General features: G+C 44.8%; 1 protein-coding gene across 1 annotated transcript; it reads left to right on the plus strand.

Annotated features, from left to right (window-relative positions):
• The first annotated feature begins 322 nt into the window (after positions 1 to 322).
• On the plus strand, positions 323 to 16,550 carry LOC146839022 (uncharacterized). The gene has a single exon (XM_085603058.1). It carries the CDS (start codon positions 1,496 to 1,498, stop codon positions 3,248 to 3,250), a length of 1,755 nt encoding a protein of 584 aa, XP_085459184.1. The 5' UTR covers positions 323 to 1,495; the 3' UTR covers positions 3,251 to 16,550.
• The last annotated feature ends 3,014 nt before the right edge of the window (positions 16,551 to 19,564 follow it).

The following is a 19,564-nucleotide window of genomic DNA, read 5'->3' on the forward strand; positions in this document are numbered from 1 at the left end:
AGTGGATGGTTTCCCGGGTTTTAAAATTAATGTTATGGACGCATTGTCCCTGTCTGAAAAACAGCTCAACATTTTTAAAATTCTGCATTGATTTGGCTTGTAAATTATATTTTTGGAAATTTACATGTATTAACTATTTAATTTTAATACTATAGGTGATTGAAATTATGGATGAAGAAAGCAAGATTTAGCACCAGGCAGCTGAATGTTAGTGCCATAAGAAGGATTATTCTGAAAAACTGAAGGACATCCAGCATTCTAAGTTTAAACAATTTCCAGAATCTAGGTGTGGCGAGGAAGTGGGAGCTGAGGAAAGTACTATACCTGTAAGTGAAGTCTCTAATTTTGCATTTCATTAACCCAGAGCAAAGCCATATCTGTGCACACAGCATCAGAAATAATGTCAGAAAAACCAATCACAGCATCCTCATCTGAAATATTATCAGAAAGACAAATTGCCTCAGCATGACAGAAAAACTTTCATCTAAAGCATCATTTAATTCCAAAGAGGAAGCACACACTGCATAAAAGAAAGTTATAACAAAGGTTTTCTTCTGCAAACCATTAAAGAAAAGACGCTGAAAGAAGACTCCGAAGCTGACTCGTTAACAACCAAAAGATTGGAAAATCACCCTTGTTCAACAACCGTTTTTAGCCAGTTACGCAAGTTTGAGACTATCTGCCTCTGGATAGAGCACCACGACCCACTCTTCTCAATCTTGAGAAAACCTTAAAAATGCACCACTTTATTGTGTTCATGACCGTCTCGGATTAATGTTTCCTTTTTATTGTGTACTGTTCTGTAATTCTATGTATATCGCCTCAACATTATCTTTTGTGCAGGAGTGATATGCAAAACTGTTAAATATAAAAACTGGTTAAAGGAGCACCGTTGCGCTATAGCTAATGTGAATAAATCCTCGTCTTCAGAACTACAAACCTTAACCTTACACCAAACATAGAAAGGGTAAAAGGAACTCATTTTCTGCGACTGGTGATTCACAATAGTACTGTGCATTTTCTAACGTCCTCAGTTACTACCATTACGTCAGTGCAAAAAGGAACTTATCAGTTTAATCATTAAATATCAGTCTAACCTTATCACTGCATTGCTAAAAACCTATACAAATAAATTTGAGAAAATCTTCAGTCACAAAATAAGTTGCTCCCGGAGAGGCTATAACCTAAAGACTATTATCTGGTTGAAACATTTCGACAGGTGTTACAGGGCTGCTTCCAGACATATTTTGCTCAATTCAAGTGTTAAGAAGATTACACACAATTTCTTTTAGAAATAAATGCTGAACATTATCTAAACAAGCCCGACTCTAAAATCGGGTTCACTCTTACCCTGGCATATAAGCAAGAGAAAACTATACGTAGCGATATTAACTCTAGGAATACACCTTATAAAAGCACTGGCTGTGAGAACAAATTCAGTGTTCAAACCCGCCTCAATCAAGACAAAATAACTGAAGTTAGGGATAAAAGTTACATGTGCCAAAAAAAATACAGCCATACATCTCGTCTCGCAGAGTTTGAGAGAATGCAAACTGACGAAAACCTCTCTCAGTGCATTGTATGCCAAAAAAGTTTCCGACGTAAATCTTATCTCACTGAGCATATGAGAATCCATACTGGGGAAAAACCTTATCAGTGCTCTGAATGCCCAAAAAGTTTTTGTAACAAACCGAGTCTATCTCGACATGCATTAACCCACTCTGTAGAAAAACCTTACCAGTGCTCTGAATGCCAAAAAAGTTTCAGCCGTAAATCTTATTTCACTGATCATATGAGAATCCACTCTGGGGAAAAGCCTTATCAGTGCTCTGAATGCCAGAAAAGGTTTTGTAACAAACCGAGTCTATCTCGACATGCAATAACCCACTCTGTGGACAGACCTTATCAGTGCCCGGATTGCCAGAAATGTTTCAAAGACAAAAGCAGTCTCACTCATCATACAAAATACCACTCTAAGGCAAGGGAAAAACGTTATCGATGCTCTGAATGCCAGAAATATTTCAGTGATCAAAGCACTCTGACTCGGCATACAAGAACCCACACTGGGGACAAACCTTATCAGTGCACGGATTGCCAGAAATGTTTCATTGACAAAAACAGTCTCACTCGGCATACAAGAACGCACACTGGGGAAAAACCTTTTCAGTGCTCTGAATGCCAGAAATGTTTCAGTTACAAAAGCAGACTCACTGAACATATAAGAACCCATACTGGGGAAAACCCTTATCAGTGCTCTGAATGCCCAAAACATTTCAAACTTAAATCACTTCTAACTGCACATGTGAGAATCCACATTGGGGCAAAACCTTATCAGTGCTCTGAAAGCCAGGAAAGTTTTTGTAACAAACAAAGTCTTTCTCAACATTCAATAACCCATTCTGTGGAACAACCTTACCAGTGCTCTGAATGCCAGAAATGTTTCAGTGTAAAAAGTAGTCTCACACGGCATACAAGGATCCACGTTGGGGAAAAACGTTATCAGTGCTCTGAATGCGACAAATGTTTCAGTGAAAAAAGCTGTCTCACTCGGCATACAAGAACCCACACTGGGGAAAAACCTTATCAGTGTCCTGAATGCCAGAAATGTTTCAGTGAAAAAATCCATCTCACGCAGCATATAAAAACCCACACTGGGGAAAAACCTTATCCATGCTCTGAATGTCCGAGATATTTCAGAAACAAAAGCAGTCTCACTCAGCATGTAAGAACCCACACTGGGGAAAAACCTTATCAGTGCTCTGAATGCCCAAAAGATTTCAAACTTAAATCACTTCTAACTGCACATGTGAGATTGCACACTGGGGAAAAACCATATCAGTGCTCTGAATGCGACAAAGGTTACAGTGAAAAAGGCTGTCTCACTCGGCATATAAGAATCCACACTGGGGAAAAACCTTATCCTTGCTCTGAATGCCACAAATCTTTCAGTGAGAAAAGCTGTCTCACTCAGCATATAAGAACCCACACTGGGGAAAAACCTTATCAGTGCTCTGAATGCAAGATATGTTTCAGTGAAAAAAGCCGTCTCACTCAGCATATAAGAACCCACACTGGGGAAAAACCTTATCAGTGCTCCGAATGCCAAAAATGTTTTAGCCGTAAATCTTATCTCACTGCACATGTGAGAATCCACACTGGGGAAAAACATTATCAGTGCTCTAAATGTCAGAAAAGATTCAGAGGTATAGATGGTTACAAGCACCATAAGAAAACTCACCATCAAAAATAATCCAGTGCTCCGAATGCCAGAAAAGCAACAATTTTAAACGCAATCTCACTCTACATGAGCAAACGCACACAGGGGAAAAACATTACCAATGCTGTGAATGCCAGAAATTCTTATTTGATAGGCACAGCCTCACTAACCATAAGCGACTCCATACTGGTGAAAAACCTTATGAGTGTTCTGAATGCCAGAAAAGCTGCAGAGAAAAACGCTATCTCACCATGAGAAACTCCACACTGGAGAAACTCCTTATGCCATAAAAGCTTGTATCTGAAAGACAGTGTTATGCTTCATGAGAGATCCCACACTGGGGAAATACCTTATGACTGCTCGAAATGCAAGCAAAGATTTGGTTACAAATTACTTCTCACTTGACATGAGTGAAGTCACACTGGGGAAAAAAGCCTTATGTGTGTTCTGAATGTCCGATAAGGTTAGGTCTTGAATACAATGTCACTTCACATGAGAGAATTCACACTGGACTAAAGCCTTATACAAGAGGGGAAAGCCTGAAACGTTTTACTGAGAAATCTATATTTTCATGATAAGATTAAGCGTAGGCGGAGTTCCGCAATGAGGAACTCCGCGAAGTGATAAGAAACCTCAGGCGCTCTACACGGAGTTCAGCAAGCAGCGGAGTGCGTTAGGGTAATGCCGTTCCTGGTGATTGTGATCTCCGGGTGTTTGTCCCGCCCTGAAAAATTAATCGCTAATGTCATTCTGCTCCAGAAGTGACAAGCGGAGACACATATAAGCACTTCTCATGCGCACTGTGAACAAATACAGGGGTCTATGAGTTCATTATCTCACAGGTCTGTATCACATATGCAGGCTCTGGGCAGATAATCATTCACCATTTTTATCATGATTAGAATTCAGATGAGGCCTTTTCATTTCCAAAAATTCTAATTGTATTCTCAGCAGCAAGTGTATATATAAATTGTGTAGCCGTGACTGCGCAGTGCTCAAGATGAAAGTGATATGATGATAAAACTGTCCGATCCACATTTTGTACACAGAAACAGTGCTGTAAATTACTTTTTGTCAAATACAAGTTAAGCAAAGGCGATTCTTAGAAAACATAATTCATATGAAATAGTCCCTGTATAGTCAATGTTTCGACCGTTCCAGTTAATTACCATAGTCTCATCAGGACGGTAGATTGCCGCCTCTCCCATATGCTTCTCACACTATATTCAATACAACCTAGTAAGGATTCTTTTTTATCACGGGGCAGCGTACCTGGGAGGAAGTCAAATTCAACTAAGCAGCTCCAGCGCCCCGTTCGTCGGACCAAACAACTGCAGCCAATGAATCCTCGGCTCGCTGTCAAACAAGTTCAAGTGTGACACTTCCTGATGAGACCATCGTCATTGACTGTCTTGTCTGTGAGACGCTGCACCAGCCCTCCTCTGATGGTGGGCAGGAAGACCTTCACCACCAAGTGAAATGCTCGCAACTCCAACAGCTTGATGTGGAGTTGGGTCTCTGCCGGTGACGAGGGTTTCCTAGTCTCTGTCTCCCATATGACCTTCCCATCCCAGACGTGATACATCCGTCGCCACTGTTAAGTCTGGGTGGAATAGGGAGAGGGGTCTGCCCCTGGCATAATCTAATTCACTGGAGAAAATGTTGGGTACTGCCTACAATAGGGGGAGTCAGTGTCTGGAAGGACACAAAGAGGTTTTGCAGCTGCACCAACTTTAGGAGCAGGTCTCTCAGTGGCATGATGTCCTGGACTTTGCCTTTGTGTGCCATGGCCATGAAAGAACTGGGAGACCTGGGTTTGCAGCAGGGTCTGGCGCTGGCAGTGTTGAAAAACCCTACTGTAGACAAAAGGGGACGAGATTTGTGATGAAATTGCGTGGCGGAGGCAGACAGACCCAAGGAATCTGTCTGGGGCCTAGTCCGCTTTCTTGCTTAAAAGGTGAGAGCCATCGAATAGCTTGTCCATTAACGATGCTTGGGTATCTTTAGAGAAGCGTATAGACTTAATCCAGGCAATGCACCGAAGGTCCACACTCGTGCCAATCACCTGCCCCAAGCAATTGGCTGTGTCCAAGTCACAACATATTACAAACTTTGCTGCAACACATCTATGCTGAATAGCTTGTGTTCGCCGGCAGAGTTTGGGCCACTGTTTCCCACAGGGCATGATTATTTTTGGGAGCATTGTCATTCAGACCCTTCAGGATTTAGCGATGTGCAAAAAAAATCGCCAGTTTTATAAAAAGCCTGCACTTTTCTTAAAAATGCCAGTGAATGCTACCTCGTCCTTGCATTGATCCAGCGCTCGCCAAGCCAGGTGTTCCGTGGACCGGAAACAAGCATCCTGGGAACGGTTTCGGGGTAACACCCCTCATCAGCCAGGCTAGCTTTAATCCTAGGATGCTTGTTTCCGGTGCAGTTGAGACCTGACTTGGCAGTTCGGTCTGGACTGTTCCCATGAGGCACAGGGTCAAGACTGATTTGCATATGGCTGGTCCTGAACTGGGGTGGCGAAGTGAGCTAAAGAACGATGATGGATTCATATGGCTGGGCCTGAACTGGGGTGGCAAAGTGAGCTAAAGAACGATGATGGATTCAACCCAGATCTGTGACGGGGGGTGAGCTTCTGAAAAGTTTCAGCGGTCTGTCCATCATCTCCTTGTGTTTGCTTTGTTTGCCCTAAGTTGGCAGGGTACGCCGAGACATGGGTCCCTTGCTTACTTTGCCACTGGATTCAAGCTAGCCTCGCTGATATGGGGTGTTACCCCGAAACTGGTTCCAGGATGCTTGTATCTGAAAGAGACTATTAGTTATAGATTCCTTACCTTAAAATTACCCCCAGGCTTCAGACTGGATCCAGAGAATTTGTTTCTTAGCAGTACCCCTGCGCTTCGGTAGATGGCGTCGGTCGACTCCGTGTCCGGCGTCGTCGTCGCCAGGATGACATTGCAGTCTCTACTTATGACGCCCGACCTGCATGCTGACGTCAGTTCTTTCTTTTTCCGCGCCAGCCAGCGCAGATCCGGAGAGAGCCTGCCTCTAAGTCAGTTTTTGACTAAACCCTTTTTCAACTTTTGTCAACCTCTTTTTTTGAGTCTTCCACTTCTGGTAGCTCAAGGGATGTCCCATTGTCGGACCGGTTTCAAGCCCTTAGTCTCCTGTCACGAGTTGATGTCAGTCACCGCTCCGCATCTCGTGTGCCTTAGGTGCCTGGAGCGTGACCACGATGCAAAGTCGTGCTCCGACTGCCCAGCCATGAACCCGAAGTCTTTGCGAGAGCGGTCCCGAAAGCTTTTGGAGGCCCGGCAGTCCGCTCCGTGGAGCTCGAGGTCCCTGTCAAGCAGAAAGTCGCGGGACCGTTCACCGAGTCATCACCATTCCTCTTCGAAGTCTTCACATTCCTCAAGTAAGTCGATGCACAAAAAGAAGGCAGGGAAGCATCGTCACTCTTCGCCTTCTCTCTGTCCGTCGGCCAATGCGACGCGGGACCCGGAGCATCGTCGCTCTCCGACTCCTTCCTCGGAGCACTCTGAAGCGGCTCCACGCTTCCCTACCTTTCCTGGAGCCGGAGCGTCCCCTGCCAGGTTTCGTCAATTTAACAAAGCACTGCACAGCATCTTTGGGCAGCCCTATTCTGCAGGCGTGCCTTCGGGCCCCACGGACTTGGCTGGGGGCTGTAGGCTTTCGATGCTGGCGGCTCCGGCCCTGGTGCTGCAGGGTCCCGAAGGATCCAGGCCTGGATCTGGATCGGTGCCGGTCACCTCACAGTACCTTCCCCAGCACCGATTCCAGTTGCGACGCCCCTGGCACCGGTTGTGCCCCCAACCGGCGTCGACCCCAACCTCACCCCGACGTGGACACAGTGCTGGACTTTTGTACCTCTGTTCAACTGTGGCGTTCCATAACGCCCTGAGTGGCAGCCAGAGGAGGGTGAGGAGGACTGGGAGGAGTCTATTGGCTCTCTAGCAGACCAACTTGAAGAGCTGGACTTGCGAGAGGAGTTTGGTGATTCCAGTGGTCTGGATACCTCCCCAGACCTTGGTATGCGTTCTCCGCCTACCATGGCTACAGAGGAGGGAGCCTCCTACGCTGTGGTGTTGCGTAGGGCACCTGAGGCCTTGGGCCTCGAGTTTCCTATGGTGGCTGTCAGTACTAGCCTCCTGACTGAGGTGATACAGCCGGCAGCAGCCTCTTCGGAGCCCCTGCTGCCTTTTAATGAGGCCCTCACTGACATCCTTCTGGGCACTTGGTCCAAGCCCAGCAGCTCCTGTGGACAGGATGATTAACCGAGGCCACCACCCGGCCCTGGGCGACCCATTATTCCTCTCCCAACACCCTACCCCTGAGAGTTTGGTGGTCAAAGCCTCATCCTCAAAGTGCGCATTCCCTACTGCTCTGACAGATAGGGAATTCAAGAAGCGGGACCATCTTGGGAAGAAGATGTTGTCTTCTGCCAGCTTAGGACTGCGGTCGGTCACTGCATGTCTCTTCGGCCGTTACACACACACACACGCGGTGTGAGATACGGTTGCTGAAGTGCTGCAGCAGTGCGTGGAGGAGGCCCGGGCCGTGGTCACCCTCACTGTTGCTGAGGGTTGCTACGCAGCAAAGTTCACCATCTGGTGAAGGCTGGTTACCGCCGACTCGCTGGGTAGAACAGTTTCCCCGTCGGGAGCCCTGAGGCGCTACGCCTGGCTGAGAACGTCTGGCTTCTCTTTGGATGTCCAATCTACCCTTTTGGTCATGTCCTTTGATGGCTGTCGCCTGTTTCGTTACATGGCGGGTAACCCACTCGAGTATTTCAAGAACTCTAGGGCTACGGCCAGATCCTTGGGCCTCGCAACAACTTCAAACCCCATGCAGTCTGCCTTTCGTGGCTACAAAAGGGGTGCCCCACCGCGTTCCACCCAGAGCCACCGGGCTGTGCAAGCTACCCAGTCTCTGCATTGTTGGGTACGTGGGACCGAGTATCGTGGTCCTGGGGGCCAGCGGGCGGGCCAGTCCACCAAAGCTCCCCTGCAGCAGCCTCCAAACCTTCCTAGTCCAAGGTTCCAGGGCCACCAGTTGCCAGTGGGTGGCAGGATCTGCCACCACCTCCACCATTGGCACAACATGGTGTTGGACAGGTGGGTTTTGCAGATGGTCCGAAAGGGCTACACCGTCCCCGTCAAGACTACCCTTCCCTCCATGCCACCAACACTCCATCCCATGTCGGAGGATCATTTGGCCCTTCTCTGCCAGGAAGTTACGGATCTCTTTGCCAAGGGAGCTATAAGGGGTTCCAGTCTTCCCCTATCTCGATGACTGGCTGTTGAAGGCAGGCTCGCCCAGGCTGTCGTCCCCCACTTCCAGACTACGACGGACTTCCTGCATTTACTGGGGTTCACAGTTAACGTGCTGTAGTCGCACCCGATTCCCTCCCATAAGCTCCTTTTCATCGGAGCGGTTCTGGACACAGCGCTTTTTCGGGTCTATCCTCCCGAGCAGCGAGTCCAGGATATGCGGGCTATGATACCGATGTTTCAGCCTCCATCCCAGTTTTCGTTGAGAATGACCCTAAGGATGCTCGGCCTCATGGCCTCCTGCATCCTGCTGGTGGATCATGCCATATGGCATATACGGGCTCTGCAGTGGGACCTGAAGTTCCAGTGGGCGCAGCACATGGGGAATATTTCCGATGACGTTCAGATCGCGGAGGGGACTGCAAGTCCGTTGCAGTGGTGGCACACAAACCAGGCTGGGTCAAGGTCAGATCCCTCTCCCTTCCCCAACCGGAGTTCACAATAGTAACGGATGCGTCACTCCTGGGATGGGGCGGCCAGATGGGAGAGGCGGAGATCAGAGGCCTCTGGTCTCCGGCGAAGTCCAGGCACCACATCAACCTTCTGGAGCTCCGGGCGATTCGTCTTGCAGTTAGGGCATTCGTTCCTTCTGTCAAAGGAAGAGTGGTGCAGGCGTTCACGGACAACACCACCGCCATGTAGTACTGCAACAAACAGGGCAGAGTGGGGTCGTGGACCCTATGTCAAGAGGCTCTTTGCCTTTGGACATGGCTGGAACATCAGGGCATATCTCTGGTGGTTCAACACCTAGCAGGTTCCCTGAACGCCAGGGTGGACTAACTCAGCCGCCGGTGCAAGATGGATCACGAATGGCGTCTTCACTCGAAGGTGGTGCAAGGTCTCTTTCAGCAGTGGGGAGAGACTTGGTTAGATCTATTCGCCACCGAAGAGAACGTGCAATGTCAGCAGTTCTGCGTGTTGAAGTTTCCAAGGCGGCTCTCGCTCGGCAACACTTTTCGTTGCGAGTGGAGTTGCAGCCTCCTGTACGCCTTTCTGCCTGTACCACTTCTGCCAAGATTGCTGAAGTATAAGTAACGCGACCGGTCCCAAGTCATTCTTGTGGCTCCGGACTAGGCACAAAGAGTCTGGTACCCCAAGCTCTTGAGCATGGCCATCGATCCTATTGTTAAGTTTTCTGAAGGGCATTACTAATCTCTTTTCTTCCTTCTCCTTTCGAATGCCCCAGTGGGACTTGAATCTTGTCCTATCCTAACTTATCTTATGTGTGCTCCCTTTGAGCCCCTACATAATTGTTCTCTTCGCCTCCTTTGAAGACTCCTTTTTTGCTTGCCATCACCTCTGCTCGCAGGGTGAGTGAGCTTCAGGCTTATCTTCCAGACCTCCCTTTCTTGCTGTCCTTCCGGACAAAGTAGTCCTCTGTACTAAGCCCTCTTTTCTGCCCAAAGTGATTGCCTCTTTCCACATAGGTCAGACCATCACATTGCCCACCTTCTTCCCGCCTCTACACCCTTCCAAAGAGACGGGGAGATTCCACTGTTTGGACCCAAAACGTGCGCTGTCTTTCTACCTTGACCGCACTAAAGACTTCCGGGTGGGCGATCAACTCTTTGCGGATTATGTGGGCTCCAAGAAAGGTCGGGCAGTGCACAAAGGTACCATCTCTCGATGGGTTGTCCTATGCATTAAGATCTGTTATTCTTTGGCTAAAAAGGAACCTCCAGTAGGACTGCGCACCCACTCTGCCAGGGCGACGGCAGCCACTGCTGCTTTGGGACGTGGAGTTCCGCTGGTTGACATCTGGTACACAGCCACGTGGTCATCCCTGCACACCTTTACTGAGCTTTACTTCCTGGACAGCCAAGTCCAGAGAGATGCCTTTTTCGTCCGTTCTGTTCTCCAGGACTTCCTGGTGTGAACTTAGTTCGCAGACCCTCCTACGGGGTTGGTATTGCTGTGGTATCTATTCTAAGGTAAGGAATCTATAACTAATAGTCTCTTTCACATAAACAAGTTACTTACCTTCGGTAACGATGATGACATATATTAGTTATAGATTCCTTACCGCCCCACCTATCCTCCCCATTCTGCACACTAACTTCTAGTGATAGGGACTCCCTTGTAGGGCCCTAGTTTTGTGCACCAGTAGTCAATGTCTTGCATGGCTCTGCGCTTTTGGCATGAAACGTCATGTCAGAACTGACGTTAGTGCGCAGGGGCGGAGTCTAAGTAGACACCGCGGCGTCATCCCGGTGACAGCGGCGTCATCCCGGCGACCCCGAGAACGAAGTCAACCGATGCCACCTACCGACACGCAGGGGTACTGCTAAGAAAAGTTTCTTCGGATCCGGTCTGACGCCTGGGGTAATTCTAAGGTAAGGAATCTATAACTAATATATGTCTCTTACAGATACATCGTTACCGGTTCGTTTTGTACCTGCCAGGGATGGTGCATCAATTGAGAAAGAGGGCAGATAATGAACAACATTAAGATATAAAGATAACTGGGTGTGTGCCAGTGCACAGCCTTGACGAACACCTTAATTGATAAGAAATCTTTCAGTTACCTGGCCCTGGGTTCTCCAGCGAACCTGGGCATAATTACCCTCATGTAGATGGATCAATAGGCTCAAGAGCCTCCTGGGATGGCCCATATCACTCAAAACCTGCGATAGACTGCTTCATGGAACCAGGTCAAAAGCAGATTTAAGGTCGATGAAGGCAACATAAAAGTTGCCACGCCGACCACAACGATCTACCAACAGAATAAAAGGAAGCGGAAAACCTGATGAATCATGGATATCTTCTTCCGAAAGCCTGTCTGAAAGGGGGATACGATGGCCTTAGCAGCAGTCCATTCCTCAATCTTGCTCAAGACCACACAGTTGATCAAGCTGATGAGCCTGTAATTGGCTGGATGGAATCTATCCTCCTTCTTATATATCGGGACGACGTCCGCTCCCTTCTGAGAGTGAGGTACTGGGGCACCACTGATAATGGCATTAGTTAAGAAAAGGTTATACCAGGACAATTTATCTCTTTCTAGCAGAAGGATATAAGCTGGAATGCGGTCTAATCCTGGAGCTGTACCTCTGGTTATTGCATCCAGAGCTGAGGATGTTGGCCAGGTCAAGGAAAGGGCCAGGTACAGCTATAGAGTTGTCTGTTTACACACTCCCCAGCACAGTGTCCGGCTCATTAAAAGGAGTGACTGAATAAAGCTTGTAGAAATGATCAACCCAGGTCTGGGGAAAAATGTTTTTTTGCAGAGGTGAAGCAGAGACCTCTCTCCCCTCCACTTTACAAGTGCCCAAAACCTGGTGGAGTTCTTGAGAGAACAAGCCAGTTTGAGTTCCTGCCATTTTTCTTCCTCCCATTCTTTCTTAGCCCGAGCCTGGGCCCTTTTGTACCTCTCTCCACCCAGACTGATTTCTGAGATGTCCTTTGTGCAAAGTGCCATACCCAGATATCTACGTGAAAGTCTGAATTCCTTATTAAACCAATTGTTTACTTTAAACTCTGATTAATAGGGACTATAAGGTAGGACAATATTTTCTTGAAGAAGTTGTTGTGGAAGCAGTCATTGGCATGCCACACTCTTAGTTCTTGCAAATCAACTTCCCGAAGGTAGTGATAGATTAATTTTCACCTCGCTAGATGACCAAAATATCGTTGATACACACATATAACTGAAATCGCAATTGGCGCAGACAAACCATGCGAACAAAAGCAGTGCTTGGAAAAGTACGGGGCCTGAACACCATTTTCCCTTGTCCATGTAGGATAGTCCCAAATCTCCATTGGTTGCAATAGGAACAAGGGAGTTGTCCCTTCTCTGACGGAGGGGGCCCCATTAGACTTGACCTCTTCCACGTGAGCGATTTTTCAGGGTGTGTGGTGAAGTGCCACTGGTCACCTAACATACAAGAGAATACGTATGGCTAACCATATAGAGCTATGGCTTCTGATAACCAGGTGCATTAGAATATGTGCGAGGAACACTGCCTGTTCTTTTCTTTATTTTCATATATATCTTTTTTTATTATCCTCTCATAAGCTTAGAAGAAGATTACCACCACCAGATACCTGTAACAGACTGTCCGTTGGATATGGTCCAAACATCCTATACTTATCCATACAAGATTAGGAACTCTGATTCGGGTGCACTGACATCTCTATACCCTTAGACATATGGGGCTGACCGCGTGCAACCGGATACATGCGTAGTAAAAGGGACATGGTTTACACACCCATCACTCATTTCTACTCAGGGCAATCTGGTTTTCGGGTGTGCGTATTTTCCTAATGGGTCTTCTTCCCGTGGGTATACGGCACTGACCCTTTAAAAACGCATGCCAGTACATCGTGGTATTTGCCTTTAACTTCGATGGAGGCCCATCTTTATTGATTCTATTCCACGTGAAGAAGCGGCTGTGTGTGACAGAGGCACGAAAGCCTTCAACATTTAGTGCGCATTCATTAAGATTCATGCTGCCGGCATGGGACTACATTTCCCAGGTACTCGTAGTCACGAGACTGCATTAGAGTGATGCGATCATACAACCTGAGAGAGTAGCCACACACCAAATTCGGCTTAAGCTAGCCCCGGATCCTCTATTCAAGCAACAGCAATTACTCTGGACACCGTCCTCCATCTGATGTGGTATAACGGCTTGCTGGCTCCCCGTATACAGGTATGGGTCTCGGACCCTACGTTTGTTATATCTGTATTCCTTGCATACAGGAAAGGGTCCCTGAACCTATATTTTTGTTTAACTTGAATCTTTTGTGCATTGAGTGCGTCTTTTCTTTTTTTTCTTGTTATGAAAACGTAAAGAATGTTGCATTCGCGTTAAAGATATGGAAGTTTCAAAGCACACTCGCTCATGTCGTAGGAAAGTTCTCAGTGCACATGTGGCAGGTGTTGTGTCTTGAAAACAAAGCACACTGCACCCATGCTGAGGTCAACTATTTTAAGCGAATTTCCTCCATTGCATCACAGCTTTGTTATTGCAGTGCACATCAAACGCGTCTGCTGTTTTCAAATTGAAGAATGCTGCTTTTATGTTTAAACTAGGCAGTGTTATCATGTGCCTTACGGCTGCATATTTTGATGGGGCAGTTGCTTCTGAAATCTAAGCACCCTGTACTTGTGTGTTAGGCCAACTAGCTCCAAGAGTCTTTTCCCCCCCCCCATAACACCACATGTTTGCTATGAAAGTTACTGCACAAGGTTTTGCCTTTTGTTCACCCTGTGCTGCCGCAACACACACTTGTTATGAGGCACGAGCCATCAAAAGCATTGATACACAACCTTCAAAGCAGACACACGACTATCTACACGGTCTTGGCGTGTGTCCCCTTAGTGTTAAACACCATTACGCTGCCCGCTTGTCTCGATAGACCATAGTGACATCTGAATACATGCTTGGGAACCTATTAGGGACTTCACAGCCATACGAAAATACCTCAATCACTATTGCAGACACCGCCTATGAGTAGTCAGTCAGTCAAATAACTTTATTCGATTCAAGTGAATCATAAAAGTTTGCAGAAAGATCATACATTCATTTGAAATACATAAAATGCAGTGCATAGAAGTTGATTCTGGATTAAACAGGTTCAAATAAAATAATTCACAGTTCATAACGTTTCCTAATTAAAAATACAGTTTTAATAAAGCTAAGCACAGAGCTGCAGATAATGACAGTAGATAGCAACCTCAGATGATTAAAACCCTCATTATAAGAACACAGACTAATATCTCTCATGATAGGCATAATAAAGCGGGCCCTTGGATCTTTAAAAGTGTGTAAAAAAGCATGAGGTGCATTGTGCTCTGCTTGGCTACATTATTACACGGACAGGGGGTCAATCTCTCACTCCATCCCCCTTGTTTTGGCAAAGCCACAAGAAAATGCAATGTGCTTAAACGAAGTCTGGTCAGTAGGAAGCGTGAGTGGACCTGGGTAGTGAATGACAGATACAATTGTTGCTGATTTAAAAGTGCACGATCCACTGTATTATTGTCCTGATTTGACAAACTTAAAAACGTATAATAAGCATTTTTAATAACCATCTTCACATTAAGTTGAATAGATTCTGGATTTTTGTAAAGATCTTCAAGGCCCATCTTACAAAAGGTTTCTTTCACTTAACAAAGCCATGGAATCGCCATTGCGTTATTAAGATTCATTAGAATGCCTCTTGAGAATAATAAGTCTTCTGAGGTCCAGATTTTCCCCCATAAAAGCAAGGGGGCGATATTGATTCTGTCAGTCACATATTCTAGGCCCATCTCCGAATGACAAAATGAGGTAGGAGAACTACCAGGGATAAGTAAGAGTCGTTTTAAAAATGTGTTTTCTAATGTTTGAATCTGTGCACTTTTGCAATATCCCCATACTCCTGCCCCATAGGTGGCCACTGACAGACATTTAGATTTGTACAATGTTTACAACTCAGCTACCGGCTTATGCCCTAGTTTACTGGCAAAACGAAAGAGCCCCTCTATAGATCTATTAGTTTGTTGAAGCCTTATCATTATCAAATTGTCCCAGCTCAATTTATTATTAAAAAGATTCCCCAGATAGGTAAAAGTTGGCACTTTATTAATAATTATATCATTTACTGTATATTTACGAGATTTAGTTTTGTTTGGACCGCAGGTCATAATAAAAGATTTACTAAAAAGTCCATGAAGGCCAAATGGATCGAAGCACTCATGGCCTTCATGTGCTTGCCCATAGCCAACGACAGATTGAGGCACTGCTCGGTAGTTCCCCTTCCCTTCCCGAAACCAAATTGGGAGTTCACTATAAGGCCAGAATTATTGGCCCATGAATCCAGGCGTGCAAGGATTACCCGCCCCAGCAGCTTGCATAATGCATCTGTTAAAGAAATAGGTCTATAGTATGTGGTGTCACTTCTGTTTCCCTTCTTAAAAATTGGTGCCACCACAGCATTTTTCCACGACGATGGAATACGACCCACAATTACTGCTTTAAACTCGTTGAGTAACATTGGAGCCCAAATTTGTAAGTTACTTTTAAATAGGTCTACGGGCACGCCGTCTGGGCCTGGGGCTTTTAGGAAAATACCCTTTCTCAATGCTTCCTCAACCTCCTCCAGTGAAAGTGATGTGCTAAACTGTTGCGCGGTTTCTTTATTAATACTTATTTCCTCCTCACATTCGCCTAATAGGACACCATTTGGATTTAATATTTTAGCAAAATGAGTCTCCCAGGCCACTCCCGTTATGTTAATCTCCATGGCACTTGACTCATTAGTGAAGAGTGGGCGGTTTAATACCTCCCAGAAACCCCTGGAATCCTTCAAGGCACTTGCCCTTTCAAGGTCATCCCAAGCCTGCCTTCTCAGTTCGTACTTTCTCTGTTCAATTACCTTTTTATAGTTCTGCCTGGCTGCCCTTATTGCATCCCTATCCCGGGGGACTACATGGAGAGCCTTCTTCAGTTCTTTTTGCGCTGCTGAACACTCTGTATTAAACCATCTTATTTCAGGTGTACTACCCTTTCTTATTGATCTGTGCAAGTTTTTGGCCACGTCATCACAAATTGTTTCAACATGTTGTATTATTACATCTGGCTGTGATGTTTCAGTTAGGCAGGTCATTACTTGTGTTGGAGTCATTTTAATAATAGACTCCTCAAAAGCCGTATGATTAATTGTGTCCCATTTTAGCCTTATCCCACGATTATGATTGTATTTTATTGGACATTCTGAAACCTTACCCTTTTGCGCCACAATACACAAAGAAACAGTAAGAGGATTATGGTCACTAGCAGGGTTAGGTTCAACTGCAACATTTTTGACAAGGGGTGAGTACCTACTAGAAATCAACATGCCTAAGAGTATTTGGACGGTTTTTAATCTACATGGGCACACTTTATCTTTATACTTGTTTGTGAAATGCCTAGAACTGTTACAGCCTTCCAAAAGACTTATTTTCTTACCATGCTCCCCTTTCTATAATTCTTTTATAGGGCGGAGAGTCACCCTGAGCCTCATGCCATGGTGAGTTGAGGCTCATTTCCCGACGTCAGCAGATTAACCGTTCTACAGTATAGTGTTATTGTAGTGAATCCTATACTAAGATTAACCAGCATTGACTATATGGTATATGGTTATGTCCCGTTTGGACGTTTTTATATGTCCTGGACTGAATAGCTTTGAAATGTAACGCTAGCACAGTTGTTCAAATGTCTGACCTAGATTTTTTCAAACCATTATTTATATTTCCTATGTATGTATTCATTTAGGTACCACCAGTGAATTCACCACTCAATGAAGATTAATATGATCACTGGATGGTTTTGTATATATAAACCCTTTGTTATACATATATTGGTTCGTACACCATTTTTATTGATGGAGTACATTGAGCAGCAGCACTTTTGATTAGGTCCTGAAGAAAGCAGCAAACACCTCTTTGGAGGGTTTATAGACTGAAACATGTTGACATCATTTTGACACTAACAGTGCATATATACTTCTCCCACAGTACCCCGATTTTAATCCTGGTCCAGGGGCGTACAAATAATGTAAACCACATACCCTTTAGCAAGTTTTAACTTTCACTCTACTGCCCCCACTACCCTGAGCTCATTATTGTGTTATTTAGTATACCTTTCTCTATAACAAAACATGCCTGAACTCCTCCCTCTCAGTGAGGGGGTTGTACCCCGTACTGTGACTAGGTATCACAGTGCGAGGAGATTACCAATGAGGAAGCATGCCAACTATGGTGGCTGACGGAAATCGTCCTTTTAAAGGTATATTTCATCTTAGCTAGGTCTTCATTTGCAACAGAAATCCTCATAGACCCAAGGGTTTCTTGATTGTGGTAGAAATACATTTTTAACCCTTCATTGTACGTTTAAGCACAGACCATTGCTTGAAATGTTGTGATCAATGTAGGGAAAATACTCTGTGAGAAAATGTGTTAATATAACAGAAAGTTGATAATCGCATTTAATACCTTCTCATACCTGGATTTAGCTAGAAGAGAAGTCTGTTAATTCTAGCAGATTTTCGATACCACAAGGTATAACAAATTAGGGGATCTTTATCTGATATCTTTATCAGTAAATTATCTGAAATTATTGGACATAAACTTTTGCAAGTATTATTTCTAAAGCTAAAGGAAGTTCTATATTTGTCTTTTCTAAACTAACCCCAGTGCGTATGACTACAATAACCACCTCTCTCAAATCAATATTGTGCTTGTTTTAGTGAGAAAGGTAAATGATCTAGGAGAAACCAGGAACTGTGCATCAGTATTTTCCTTAGGAAGTTTCAAGTTAGAGAGTGAAAACACTTTTTAGAATGGCCCAAAAATTGGGATAAAAATATTTCAATATGTTTGACAAAAAGAATAGGTACATTTCATGACAATATTAAAATGGGAAATAAAATAACATAACAGGAACAAATATTTACACCACTTGACAAAAATATTAGAGACTAAATTTCAGCAATTTAGGAAATACTGAGGTTCATGTATTAATAATTCATTTGGGTCAGCACACTACTGTGTCTGTAATTGCCTTTAAATAAAGGCATTTTTAATGCACCCCATTTTACTTTCAGATTCACAAATGTCCCCTTGGGTTACTTCCTCCTGTTAATGTTTTTCAGCCCACATTTGGTTTCAAAGCTTAATACAAACCTTAAGGATGTATTAAAGTATACAGAAGGGACCCTATTAACATTCCCCTTCCAAATTCTGAATTGTTAAGTGGCCTTAGTACATTTCAAAAAGGGGTTTAGCATTTGCAAACTCTGTGAATTACCGAACTAGTGGATGTTTGAACAATAAGACCCTTGGTACATGAGGCCATTTTTCTCAATTCCCTCCATATTAAGTTTGCTAATAATGTTAGTTGAATGATAACCTGTGCACATACCTATTTTGTGTTAGTGTTGCTTCAGATCAAATAAAAACCATCACACATAACTCTTACACAATACTTAAAGACAGAATTTCTGACATCCAGCTTTAATATTTTGTTAAATATATTTGCAAATGTTGTCACTTAAACAGGAAAGCATCTAAAGTGGTCTCTGGACATAAAATAGGATGTAATCCTAATCTTTAGATACATTTTGTGAGTTTCAGGAACAATGTGTTTACTCTAAACCACTATAATAAACATATTCAATCCTTTTAGATTTGATCTGTTTGGACTGGTTTCTATTGCAGACAATAATCTAGAATTAGACCAAGGATCAATTCCACCCATGGCTTTTAAAATCTATTTATCCTTGATCTCTATTAGTGTTATCGCAAATAAAACTGTAATAGAACTCATCTGAGAGATGGACGTCCAAGTATTCTGCTCAGTCAATTTATTGAACAAACTATGGAGTTAAAATCTGAATAGATTAGATACACAAGCATTTCCTGACCACTGTATTTTACATCAATAGCTTATTTATCAGCACATTTTCTCTAAGTATAATTCACTTTCCATAAGTATAATTTCACTCCATTTCGACTTACAGGAAGATAATAGTATAAATGACCTTAGATCGGAACTCAGAACTGCCAATCTGAATTTACACAATTTGGAACCTACGCACGTGAAGGGCCACCTGTTGGATTGTGTGTTTTCAAATATTGCGCGCCTCCAAACAGGCCCCCCTCTTCCCTTACCCTGGTTGGACCATTTCCTTGTGGTAGGGGAGCTCAATGTCAGCCGGGACTCTTCTTGTTCCCGCCCTCAGAAGACCCCCACGATCTACAAGAGAATTTGGTCCCAACTCCCTATTGACAGCCTTTTGTGTTCCCTCGCTGAGTCCATTCCCCCACCTGGCCATGGGCCTCTGGAAGCCGACATCGCTTTCCATGATTGGCTATGCCACGCGTTAGATGCGGTTCTGCCCGTAAAAAAGTGTACTAACAAAACTAACAGCCACAAGTCATCTTGGTACACCCCGGAGCTGTGGATGATGAGAAAGAACTGCAAAAGGCTTGAACGGGAATGGCTGAAGGACTGGGCCGCCA

Source organism: Triturus cristatus, chromosome 4_2 (assembly GCF_964204655.1).
Source record: "Triturus cristatus chromosome 4_2, aTriCri1.1, whole genome shotgun sequence".
In the NCBI taxonomy this organism is placed as follows: Eukaryota; Metazoa; Chordata; class Amphibia; order Caudata; family Salamandridae; genus Triturus; species Triturus cristatus.